The 11,986-nt window shown below is 43.2% G+C and overlaps 2 protein-coding genes across 4 annotated transcripts; both read right to left on the bottom strand.

Moving 5' to 3' along the window:
- Positions 1 to 1,878: 1,878 nt before the first annotated feature.
- LOC109777403 (F-box protein At5g49610) lies at positions 1,879 to 5,870 on the bottom strand. 2 transcript variants are annotated; one of them, XM_020336042.4, is made up of 3 exons: positions 4,696 to 5,870; positions 3,427 to 3,512; positions 1,879 to 2,214 (listed from the first exon to the last, which is right to left on the bottom strand). In XM_020336042.4, the coding sequence occupies exon 1, from the start codon at positions 5,868 to 5,870 to the stop codon at positions 4,761 to 4,763; it is 1,110 nt and encodes a 369-aa protein (XP_020191631.1). In that variant the 3' UTR covers positions 1,879 to 2,214; positions 3,427 to 3,512; positions 4,696 to 4,760. The 2 variants fall into 2 exon arrangements, with proteins under 2 accessions (XP_020191631.1, XP_073366117.1); XM_073510016.1 differs by having other exon boundaries at positions 1,879 to 3,512.
- On the bottom strand, positions 4,626 to 10,945 carry LOC109777404 (uncharacterized). 2 transcript variants are annotated; one of them, XR_005771989.3, is made up of 4 exons: positions 10,710 to 10,945; positions 7,563 to 7,760; positions 7,109 to 7,459; positions 4,626 to 7,012 (listed from the first exon to the last, which is right to left on the bottom strand). XR_005771989.3 is itself a non-coding variant. In XM_020336043.3 (3 exons), exons 1-3 carry the CDS (start codon positions 10,860 to 10,862, stop codon positions 7,319 to 7,321), a joined length of 492 nt encoding a protein of 163 aa, XP_020191632.1. In that variant the 5' UTR covers positions 10,863 to 10,945; the 3' UTR covers positions 7,051 to 7,318. The 2 variants fall into 2 exon arrangements, 1 of the variants encoding a protein (XP_020191632.1); XM_020336043.3 differs by lacking the exon at positions 4,626 to 7,012 and having other exon boundaries at positions 7,051 to 7,459.
- Between the last annotated feature and the right edge of the window lie 1,041 nt (positions 10,946 to 11,986).

Consider the following 11,986-nt stretch of genomic DNA (forward strand, 5'->3'; position numbering starts at 1 on the left):
ACAGTCCTGGACCAGACCATTGCTCAAGCAAGCATTAGGAAAGAAAGGTGGTATGAACTTCTCGCCATAATTAGGCACCGAACGGAAAGTCTCATTACTTTCAAATTTGATGAAATTGTTTGACACGAAGAAATAATAAAAATAACATGGTTGTTATATTATTATCTCTCTACGCGTCAGGGGAAATGAACATTATGGGCGTGCCAGTGTACTAAGTACATAAATAAAATATAAAGGAACTTGTATTTTATTAATCTTTCATCGGGGATATAAATGAAGGAAATATACCCTAGAGGCAATAATAAAGTTATTATTTATTTTCTCATATCATGATAAATGTTTATTATTCATGCTAGAATTGTATTAACCGAAAACATAATACATGTGTGAATACATAGACAAACATAGTGTCACTAGTATGCCTCTACTTGACTAGCTCGCTAATCAAAGATGGTTAAGTTTTCTAACCATAGACATGAGTTGTCATTTGATTAACTTAGCTTAGCACATCATTAGGAGAATGATGTGATTGACTTGACCCATTCCGTTAGCTTAGCACCCGATCGTTTAGTATGTTGCTATTGCTTTCTTCATGACTTATACATGTTCCTATCACTATGAAATTATGCAACTCCCGTTTACCGAAGGAACACTTTGTGTGTTACCAAACGTCACAACGTAACTGGGTGATTATAAAGGTGCTCTACAGGTGTCTTCGAAGGTACTTGTTGAGTTGGCGTATTTCGAGATTAGGATTTATCACTCCGATTGTCAGAGAGGTATCTCTGGGCCCTCTCGGTAATGCACATCACTATAAGCATTGCAAGCAATGTGACTAATGAGTTAGTTGCGGGATGATGCATTACATATACATAACGAGTAAAAAGACTTGCCGGTAACAAGATTGAACTAGGTATTGAGATTAGGGAAATTTATCTCTGACAAGCCGTCGAACACCTTGAGGTCACGCGCTGGAAGGGGTGATGTGGTCGAACATCAGAAAGAAGGCACGGGGCTACGACAACGTCCCAGAACGGCTCAACGGAGGTGACTGGAGTCGACGTACACATCTTCCATTACCACTAGAACAACCCTAAAAATATGTTGGGAGGAGTGTGATGAGGGCCGCCAAAGAGTATGAAAATACCAAGACCTTTTGACACAGCAACACCTGCGACGAGCCATAAGTCCCCACAATGTGATACTGGAGCAAACACAATCAACTGAGTGTCATCGGCACTAGAGATGTAAATGGCAAATAAACAACACCCGCTAGGCCTATTTAGTTTGCTCGTTAGTTCTTTTTCCTCAAACAAACAAAAAAAGAAACTTCAACTGTTATATCGATGAATGGGCTTAAACGGGGCCCTGTTTACATCCCTGACAGGCACTGACAGCGAAACTCCGCCACAAGACGCATGATACTGGAGTAGTGCAAGCCGTGAGACCACCGACGAGCACGAACCTTGACTGCAAGCTTCGCTGAAGGGACCACCACCGCAATTTGCAAGGTGGGGCGGACACTGTCAAGGAGCAAAGATCAACTAATACTGCACTTAGAACATGATGACCATGGCAACGCATCTTTCGCCATGGGAAGGATTCAAACATGAAGAGCTGTTGTGGTCGCTCGAATACGAGATTCAGAGCGCGGATTTCTCCATGAGCACACACCTCGCCTCAGCCGCCAAACAGCGCCGTGAAGATACGCTGGGGCAGCAGAGAGACGAGGCACTGCAGAGCGAGGCGAGAAATTTGCAGGCCGAAGGGAGGTATGCGACGCGGGCTTGGCGCCCTCATGGCCAGTTCACAAATGTTCGTTCTCTGCTTACTGTTGTAGCATTACAAGGACATTCCGAGCTCTCGAGATTGGGTCCATGTCCAATTTCTTTCTCTTCCATTTCATAGTATGATCCAATCAATGCACTCTTAACATAATACAGTAATATAACTGTAGAAGCACTGCACCTACCCGGCTAAAACAGGTGGGCATCTGAACCTACCAAACCCATCTAGCAGCGGCAACTACAAATGGTGTCCCAGATTTTTATAGGCAAAGCACAACCCTTAAGTTCTTATTAATAGCATTTTTGCGCTACAAACTGTCCCAGAAACACAACGCAGGACAAATTACAAGAGGGGGTGAAAAAGAATTCATACCCTCTTCCAAGCCCAGCGGCAATGTGCAGCAGAGCATTGCAAAATTGACAAAGCCTACAGAGAACAAGGAGGCAAAGTTTATGTTGAAAGATTCAGTTGCAGAAACAGAATTCACAAGTGGGTGAAAATGTAGCCAGCAGTTTCTACTAGGAGTACAAAATATAAGCACCAGACTAAGAGGTAATACAAGGGAAGAACAATTGCACACGCAGACAAAAGATGGCATCAACATGTCCTAATTAACACAGCGAAGTCAGCTTTCTCATTCAAGAAAACAGAGACATGAGACGGATCAGTTAGCATATATTCAAATGCGCACCATAATAACTTGGCAATTTGAGCATCACCACATACATATACTCTCTTCAACCTGAAAGAGTATCGAATCAAGCATTGATTTTTCCATGAAACCACATAACAGTGAGGGCTTCTTGGTCATATCTTTATATGCATCAACAAAGAAGCTAGTGGATCAAATTCACACATAGGGTAGCTCACGAGGACACAGACATTTAGACCTTTACGAAGAACTGGCACAATCAACATCATTCAGATGAAAGGAGTAGCATTCACGGCATAACCCTAGTGTCAGGAAAGAAGGCATGTGAAACTAGAGATTGCTTGAGCTTAAGTCTCCATGATGGAAACGGGCTGGGCTTGCATCTACTTCTGTGGAGGTGACAGATTTAAGTCTTACAAGTTTCATATTTTGTTCTAAAAAACGAGTTTCATATTTGAATTTTAGCCGCGTTATTTGAGGTTTCACTGGATCTGGAACTGGATGTCAACATAGCAGCTATTGATTTTGTGCTGGATGTTCTGCATCTTCCCAGTTTCAGCAAGAAGCGGATGATGTTTTCTGCATCTACACTAAGGTAAGCATGGCTTATTATCTTTCCTTCAGGCAACCTAGGAACCTGAAACGGAAATACTACAAGCCAGGATCATCACGGGAAGTATTGCTAAACATCACTCTAAACGAAACTAATGCTAGTCTCTCTTTCTCTTTTCAATCTATAAATTTCATACAATTTTTTTCTATGTTTATCCAAATTGTTCACATGCTTTTCTTAACTTACTTTCAGCTTCAACCACACTCCAGCTCCAGCTACTAAATCCAATGACCTTACCAGCTTTCTTTCCAACTCCTAAGCCGATGGTACTAAAGCCAGCGAGGTACTGCTTGAGAGAATCTACATTCTACCAGTGGTACTGGACATGGACTTGCGTGGTTATAGAGAGAAAAGGAACACAGCTGACACTTACATTGTCTCAAGGAGAACACAATCTGGGACCTGAGATCATGGTAGAGATGATCACAAACAATGCAACAGCAAAATGCAATCTGGGACCTGAGATCATGGTAGAAATGATCACAAACAATGCAACAGCAAAATGCAGAATTATAACGAAACTTCACAATACCTAACCAGACGCAGCGGATACACGAAGAAGAATGAATTGCAAAGGAACATTTCACTAAGTTAGCTATAATGCAATCATGTAATTTAACAAGCAACACTCCAAGCTCTTCTGAAAATCAGGTTTGAGTTAACCAACAAAGAGGACGATCTGCCCTAAATGCATCACCAGCTACTACAAACAGGAAACCGGTGGTATATTGGCTAAATATTTAGTATTGAGAGAAACCACTGAAATGATCTTCAATAAAGAAACCTCAATAAAAAAATCAAGACATTCTTCAGATCAAAGACAAACAAAGACACGAGGCAGATCATTTGCCAACTATTTCAAAAGCTGACCAAAACCACTTCATCGTTTTCGATATGAGCCTGTACATTATAACATCTCTTCTATCACATCACTGAACATAACAAGAAACATAGATTCTTCATTGAAATGGAAAGCATCTAAAGTGAAATGAAAAATATGATTCCAAATGATGCAATATAAAGACAGAATTATAACAGTGTGTTTCAATATCTAACCAGATGCAATGAACAAGAATGAGTTGCAACAAAATATTCCAATGAGAAATTAATGTAGTGCTCCCAACTCTTGTAAAAGTTCAGGTGCTGCTTGCTAGTCAATAAGGATGATAATATGCATCAAATCATCATAAGCTACAAGCCTACAACAAAAGGAACAGGAAGCACATGCATTTTTTCTAAATTTTAGTATTTAGAAGAGGAGTGGGTAATCCCTCTAAAAGAAGACATTGATACTAATTTGGGACAGAGGTAATACTATTGACTAGCAATTGACTATTGAGTACTAAGAAAGTAAGAAGACCAGTATCTAAATTCTAAAGGGAAAAAAAGAAGTCCATTCTTAAAGTTCATGAAAACAGAGGCATGAGTCAAAGCAATTGGAAAACATTATAGATCCTAACCCAATTGATTTGTAATTTTAGCATCAACACTCACAGCAGCCACTTCAGCCCGAAAAGGTATTCAAAGAAATATAAAGCAAACAGGTAGTAACACCGTAACAGCCAGAGCTTCTTGATCATAACAATTTATACATCAACAAAAGAAAGCTAGTGGGATCATAGAGGATCAAGTTAATACATACTGCAGCTCATGTGGATACGGAGAGCTAGGCCATTAAGAAGCACCACCGCACTCAACAGCCTTCGGTCAGATGAAAGGCGAAGAATTGATAACATAACCCTCTAATGCCAGAAACAAGTTATGTGAAACTAGAGACTGTTTGAGCCGAAGTCGAGTAGGACGGAGGAAACTGCGGTGGAGACTAGCAACCAACTTGCCATCAATGCCAATCTGAAGTAGCCAGTCGTCGTCAAATTTGGCCAGCAGGAGCACATCACCATGACAAGATGCAGGCATTAGCTCCCAACAATCTCCAGAATTTTGAAATTGCACCATGATCTCTGCAATCGGCAATGCAACCCGGCGTTTAAAGGCCCAGACTTCACCTTCATAGTCCTGCATCACCCAGATATCAACAATTGTAGCTTGTGCATTCAGACTGAACATGCCAAGCATATCACTCGTCTCAAACAGGTCGCCACTGCGGTGGTCAGAAACAATTGGAGAGTGCATCTGACGGAACGACTCCGCGGTGGTGTCAAATACCATTATCAGCCCGTCCGTGTGCCAATGCAGGCTACCACGGAAAAGGGTAGATCCGCGGAAATACAACAGTTCCTTGGCATCAGGGCCTGCTATGTGCCTCGGCTGCTGGCCGGAGCCCAATGTGAAGACGTAGGAACCTCTTTGAGCATCGTCCTCGAACCTCGGGGCCAGGTACAGCAGTAGTCGGTACTGGCCCGTAGGGCTGTGTGGGTACATCCCCAAGAGCCTGAAGTCATCAAGCCGGTGAAGGGGAGCGTATTGACGAGTGACCGGGTTGCAGATGGAGAGAGATGGGACACCCTTATTCCAGGTGCGTAAGAGGAGGAGGCCGTCACAGCAGGCCCTGAGAGAGACGCCGGAGGGGGCGTCAAGCCGGGCGACGGAGTGGAGCTCGTCGGCTGCGCGTTGGTCGCATGTGATGATGTCTATGGAGGACTGGTCGTCGGTGTCGACGAAGAGGAGGGGGAGGGAGGGCTGGCGGGCGTGGTGGGCGAGGAGGAAGTCGCGGGCGGAGGCGGCGCGGCGCCAGGCGCGGCAAACGGCGCGGCAGCGGAGGAGGGGTTTCGGGGGCAGGCGGACGAGGATCTCCCAGATGGAGATCTCGTCCGGGAGGCCGTGGAGGAGAGGCGTCGGCCCTGCAGCCTCCGCCATGGTCGCGGGCTGGGAGTTCCCGATCCGCCTCAGACGAGTGGTGGCGACCTCGGCCGGGAGGAGAGGCGGCGATCCGGCTGCGGACGCCGGACCCGGGTGGCGGCTCTCGATCCTCTCTCTCGCGCGCGCGCGGAGTTGGGGTGGAGTTGTGGCAGTGACGGCGGCGGAGTGAGGGTAGGTTTCCTCTCTGTCTCTCTCGCGGAGACAAAATAGTACGGCTGCATTTGGGCTCGGCCCAGTTTTGTAGCAAGCGTAAAATAGGAAAAGCTCTTGGCCCAGCTCAAGAAAAAGAAAGGAAAAGCTCTTGGCCCAGCTCAAAAAAAAAAAGGAAAGCTCTTGGCGAGGAGAGCAACCCGGCGCAGAGCAGCAGTAGCCGCGACACGTCGAGGGATGCAATGGTTGCACTAACAGTCTGACGCCCATTGACTTGTACCAGAAGATAGATGCTACCATGATCACTGCCATAAGGAGGACTCGACGACGCTGGTTATTGTGGTCTGGTCAAGCAAGAAAAGAAAAACATCTCATGAAGCTTCCGATACATACTTGGGCAGGTGGTAGTGGTAGCCACAGTGGAATCCGGCCTACAGAAGTATGTACTGTAGCAATTAAGAGATTAAAGAGATCCAGCCTACAGAAGGAAAAGGATTTCCACCTCGAGATTAGTAGAGTTCATGACACTATCGTTTTTCAGTTCCTGCCGTCGTCATCACTAGCCATTTGTGCCCCGTCTGATCTCTATTCTACTGTAGTTCTCAGCATGCCTGAGTTCAGCAAGCAACATTGTTCAGTGTCCCTAGTCCCTACTTTGCAGAATCTGCCTATCTATCTACTGTATTATTATTTGAATGTTGGTGTCAGCAGTTCGTGATACATCCTCTTGTCAACACGCCCTGGAGCTTCGCATTTACAATCGCGAACAAAAACATTCACAGTAGTCATGAACTAACCCGTGGAGGAGAAGGTTCTTCAGCTGCAACCACAACATGCAACTAGACAAACATGGAGCGCTCCAGTAACCATGCATTTCATAAAGAGGCTTCGACCGAATTCTTCATGTCCTTGGTAACAGTATAGTCGCAAACTTGCAAGATCCACTCACATCCAGGAGCAGCAACATCTCCTCACATCCAGCAAAGCCTCTACATCAAAATGTGTTGATACCATCAGAGCCAGGCAATAACAAAGCACATTCCCTTCACTTATATTGCGACAATCCAGGGGATGTTGGCTTATACCCTTCTCATACATTGGTCCCTTCTCAGATGGTTGGAGAAGACAACAACACAAAAGACTTCCAATTTTCATTGTTTCGATGTCGCACGCTGCGGAGCACAAAAGTCCCGGATCAAGCTTGAAAGGAGTTTCACATAGACCATAGGAATCCATACAACAGACACAATGGTCATGATAGCTTGAGAACCAGGTGCATATCTTCCCAGCTTGACTCAATCCTCCAGTCTCTCCGCTGCTTCCCGCTTCATATCCTTCACCATGGACTTGAACTCCGCCACCTCCGCCGCCAGCATCTCATCACCCAGCACAGGACCAACCTCCAATGCTGGAGGGTTGCCCCGTAGACCCTGTAGCTGAACACATAGGCAGACACAGATAAACATTCATAAGAAGTGATTACAAACAACATGTGCACTAGGTACTTAAATAGTACAGCCACAATAAAAAACTACTCACCATCTCACGGCATTTGCGAACAGCACGTGCACAATCGCTTGTCGGGTAAGGACGGAACACCTCTGTTACTGACCACTTGATGACTATTCCGCAGGCCACAACGGTGGAGATGGCTTTTGTCATCCTGAAGATCAAGTGAGCGCCCCTTTTAAATAGTCTCATTTTCTCTTCAGATGTGAGCGGATCATCATCGCCACCCTGAGACAACATGAACATATTAGGTGCGGCGAACTTCCGAAGACATGAGTTCATAACTGTGCAGTTTACTAAAACATAATTGATAATTAGACAAGCATTGATCCAAATTGAAAAAGAACAACTTTTTTTGAGTTTAAGCATATTGCTGCATATAGTGTTATTATAAGGTAGCGCATTAGCTGAGTAAACCAACCCGCGGGAGTGTTAGTACCCTGTGGAGATTAATCCCTAGCAACCGAACAAGGCCTGAGGGAGAATACTCAAAATAGTCATCTCCAACTTATGCCTGGCTAACAGGGAGCGAGCTGAGAGCACTTGCGGATACCGTGTCTCTGACGTTGGGGCCCATACAGAAAATCCAGCCTTTCTTTGTTACTCGTCTTCTCGAACAGTAGCAGTGCGATGCCACTGACGCTAGCAACAGTGCCTCCAGGGTCAGCTTGGATGGTTCCCGTTGCCTTCGCCGCCCTTCCTGTTCACCATCCCCCGTCCAGCACCACCAGACCAGCAGGAGGAGCAGTGCGACGGCCACTACGCTGCCCGAGCTGAGCCGGAAAGCAGAGAGAGCGCTTCCAGTGCCACAATGAGAAGCAGCAGCACCGTCACCAGCATCGACACCGCTAATCGACTCGGACGGCTTTCGTTTCTGTCACCTCCCTCTCAATTCCTGCCCACCCGCCTCCCTGGCGCCATCCCCACAACCGCCTCGAGCGTCTGCCCACGATATGCCAGGGTTTTGAGTCTTGCAACAATGGCCCGGTGAGTTTAGGACATGAATTATGGAAATGGGAGCATTCAAGAGGCTTGGGTATTTTGCCAGCATGGGATTTTGTAGATTTGAATCGATCTGATGCTTTGAATTTTGGTTGTCATTTGTTTGTTCAAGAGCTTCCGGGATCTCGCATTTTGTGGGATAATTAGGAAAACATACATTATTGCCGTGATCAAATTGTATGAGCTAAATTGAGAGTCAGACATAGCATGGAAATCTGTTTGCTCTATCCTTCATATTTGAGTCAGATAATATGTATAGGAACAGAATTGATTGGCCAGCTGGGGCAAGCCTTGCACATGAGCCTGACAAGTGCGAGGAGGCTGAACATAGTAGTCAAATTATAAACAAAAATGATGGAGAATTCTTGAGGATCCTATTTTCACATCACCATACTAGCCTCTGTCTCGCTGTACGATTGAGGAATCATGGAATTAACAGATACTTCTATTTGCATACAACAAACCTGTATAGCATAGAGAAGTAAGATTATTTGACCTAAATATATGCTTGCAAGGATTTTCAGCACTTGTGGACTAGTGTGTGCTAATGGCATGCATATAAGTTTTCTGATCTAGCTAAATATACTTCTATTTGCATAAAACAGAACATATAATTTAATCTATGTATTAGTGTGCCATAGTCATGCAAGAATCAAACTGCATGGAAATTTTCTCAATAAGATAGGAAGTTGAATATGTAGAAAGAAATGTTCAGAAATTTACCATGATTTTATTCGAACTTTGAAGGCTTGGTTCTGATGTGGTTTGATGCATTTTCAGCTCATTAAGGATTCCCTGGGTAGAGTTTACTTACCTGTTATGTTGGCATACACATGCTACCTTTTATTGTCGTAGGCAATCTCTATTATTATTATTTTTTAAATGTCTTTAATACGTTCTCTCAACAGTATTTTTGTCATGCAACATTAGCTACAACTGCCATCGCAAAAACAAAAATAAAAAGCTACAGTTGAGTTTATTTTTCTGCACCAATGGGAATTGAAGGAAATGCAGTCATTTGCTGCACGAGTGATATTTTACTGAGACATTGCTAAGTGACTCAAACTTGAATGGAATGTTTCCTGGTATATGTGATGAAAAATATCAAAGAGATATGGATGAAAGTTACCTTTCAAGATTACATTTGTTCCCTTGCCCCTGCTAACATTTCATTCTTAATTCAGCCCTTGACAACAATTTAGTTATTTTCCTTTGGTCTGCCAGGTTTCAATATTTTTCGGATAGGTCTGCGGGAGTCCTTATCCCACCTGATCGATTTCCATTAAGTCACCTAGCTGATGGCAAAAAGAACTGTAAAAATTACAGGGAATGTGCTGGGGAGGGAGGTGCAACTCTAGAAGTCAGGAACACCAAAGACAAAAGAGAAGAAAATGAAGGTAGCGACAGATCAACGTCTCAAGTCACAGCAAAGCGGCGATACTTGCCAGATTTCTTATTGATTGTTATAAAGAACCTATTGTCATGGTGCTGAGATTTAAGGTTGATATAGATGAGGAGGAGCAGCAATATTTATGCCCTTGTGAGGTGATTCTTATGAAATATAAATCCTTAAAAAAAAGTATGATTAGTCTGTACAGATGATCTGAATATATCATCTCTATCTTTGTTGAACATCTTATTACGACATGTATAACATTCAGATTGACAGCCCGTGTCACATTTTGCATTTTTGCTACCTTATTTATTTTGTTTGGGAGCAATTAACTTCTGAGGTTTGATAAGTTGCGCTGCAGGAGCTGGGTTTTCATACCTTCAGAGATTGCTGCTGGTGTTGCACTTGGTTTACTTAGGAAGCGTGGTAGTTAAGTACTTCCAAGTGATATAATTAGCCAAGACTGCAATCATGTAACTGAGGTATTTCACACCTGAAAGCTATGATTTATGGGTATATCTTCTGAATGCAAAGTTGTGGTTATTATGTTTCCAGAATAGCCTACTACTCTTTGTGTTTTCCGTGAACATGCTGGTACTACTATGAAATGATACATGAGGGGAACCATGTTGCCATTAGGAATCTCCCTCTTAGTTAGGCACGTATCCTTGTACTTTTTCCACATATGAATAAATTAGCGTGTGAACTGAAAAAAAAATCTGCCTACAGATAATTCTGGACTAATAAAACCATGGAAAAAGTGAAAAATTGCCCGCAGCTACCTGCGATGAGAAGCGGCGAGGATGGACGGACGAAGCGGCCTTGATGAACGCCGGCGACAGACGCTGTCGCTCCTCCGCGAAGGTCGCCCTGTAGACCGTCCGCGGTGCCTGGCCGCCGAGGACCCTCCTCGCCGCGGAGCGGAGCGCCGCCATCGCCGCAGGCAACCAGGCGGATTCTTTTGTTTTTTAGGTCACTCACTTGGAGACTCCCACTCACTTGCGGATCTGATCGTATTCCTCTGGGTACCCCGGGCCTATGGGGCGCTGCCCGGGCTGCATTCGCCGTCAAGTTGTCCAGCAATCGAGCGATGGCCTGGCCCGGCCCGTTAAGCGCTTCATCGATCCTAGTTGGTTTTTCCGGTTTTGGGAACCTTCTAGGAGGTACCAGAACCGGTTTTTTCCCTGTTTCTATTTCTTTTTTTTTCTTTTTCCTGGTCTTTATCTCCTTTCTTCAGTTTCTTTTTTTTCCTTTCCTTTTCCGTTTTAAAGTTTCATTTTAAAATTTTAATTTCTTCACAAAACAATGTTTTGTGTGTTTAACAATTGTTCACAATTTTGCAAAAATGTTTGTGTTTTATAATTTATTCAGGAGTTACAAAAAATGTTCGTGTTTCCAGAAATTGTTCAGCTTTTGAAACCTTTTTGAAGTTTCAAAACAATTTCACGTTTTTCAAAAAACATTCGTGTTTCCAAAATGTGTTCCCTTTTTCTACTATTGTTGTGGAGTTTCAAAAAGATTTCCTATTTTCAAAAACTGCTCGTTTTTTTAATTTTATTACGAGTTTCAAAAAAAATTCCGTTTAAAAAATGTACATATATTTAGAAAAATCGTAATTTTAAAAAATGTTCACGTTTTTAGAAAATGTTTTGACTGAAAGGTGTCCGCTTTTCATTAAACATTCATTTGACAAAAAATAGGATTATTTATAAACATGAGCATTTTTTGAAATCCTGAACATTTTCCCAAAAAAGTGAAGAATTTATGAAGTTTTTGAACATTTCTTGTAAAATATGAACAAGTTCTGAAAACACGACCATTTTTTGAAATTTGCAAAAAAAACATGAAGTTTTTTTGAATTTTGTCAAAAAAATTCAGGTTTGAGAACATTTTTTGGAATTTCGATCTAAATTTCAAAAATAAGAAAAGAAAAAAAGGAAAAGGAAATGTCTGGATCTGCGTTTGTGTTGGTTCTTATAGTCTTGCACAGCTTTGTAATCATTAGCTCTTGTTATCTACGGTGGCTATCACGAAAAGATTCTTTGCTGGAGGTCTCGTG

The sequence above is a fragment of the Aegilops tauschii genome, chromosome 3 (genome assembly GCF_002575655.3).
Source record: "Aegilops tauschii subsp. strangulata cultivar AL8/78 chromosome 3, Aet v6.0, whole genome shotgun sequence".
Taxonomy (NCBI): Eukaryota; Viridiplantae; Streptophyta; class Magnoliopsida; order Poales; family Poaceae; genus Aegilops; species Aegilops tauschii.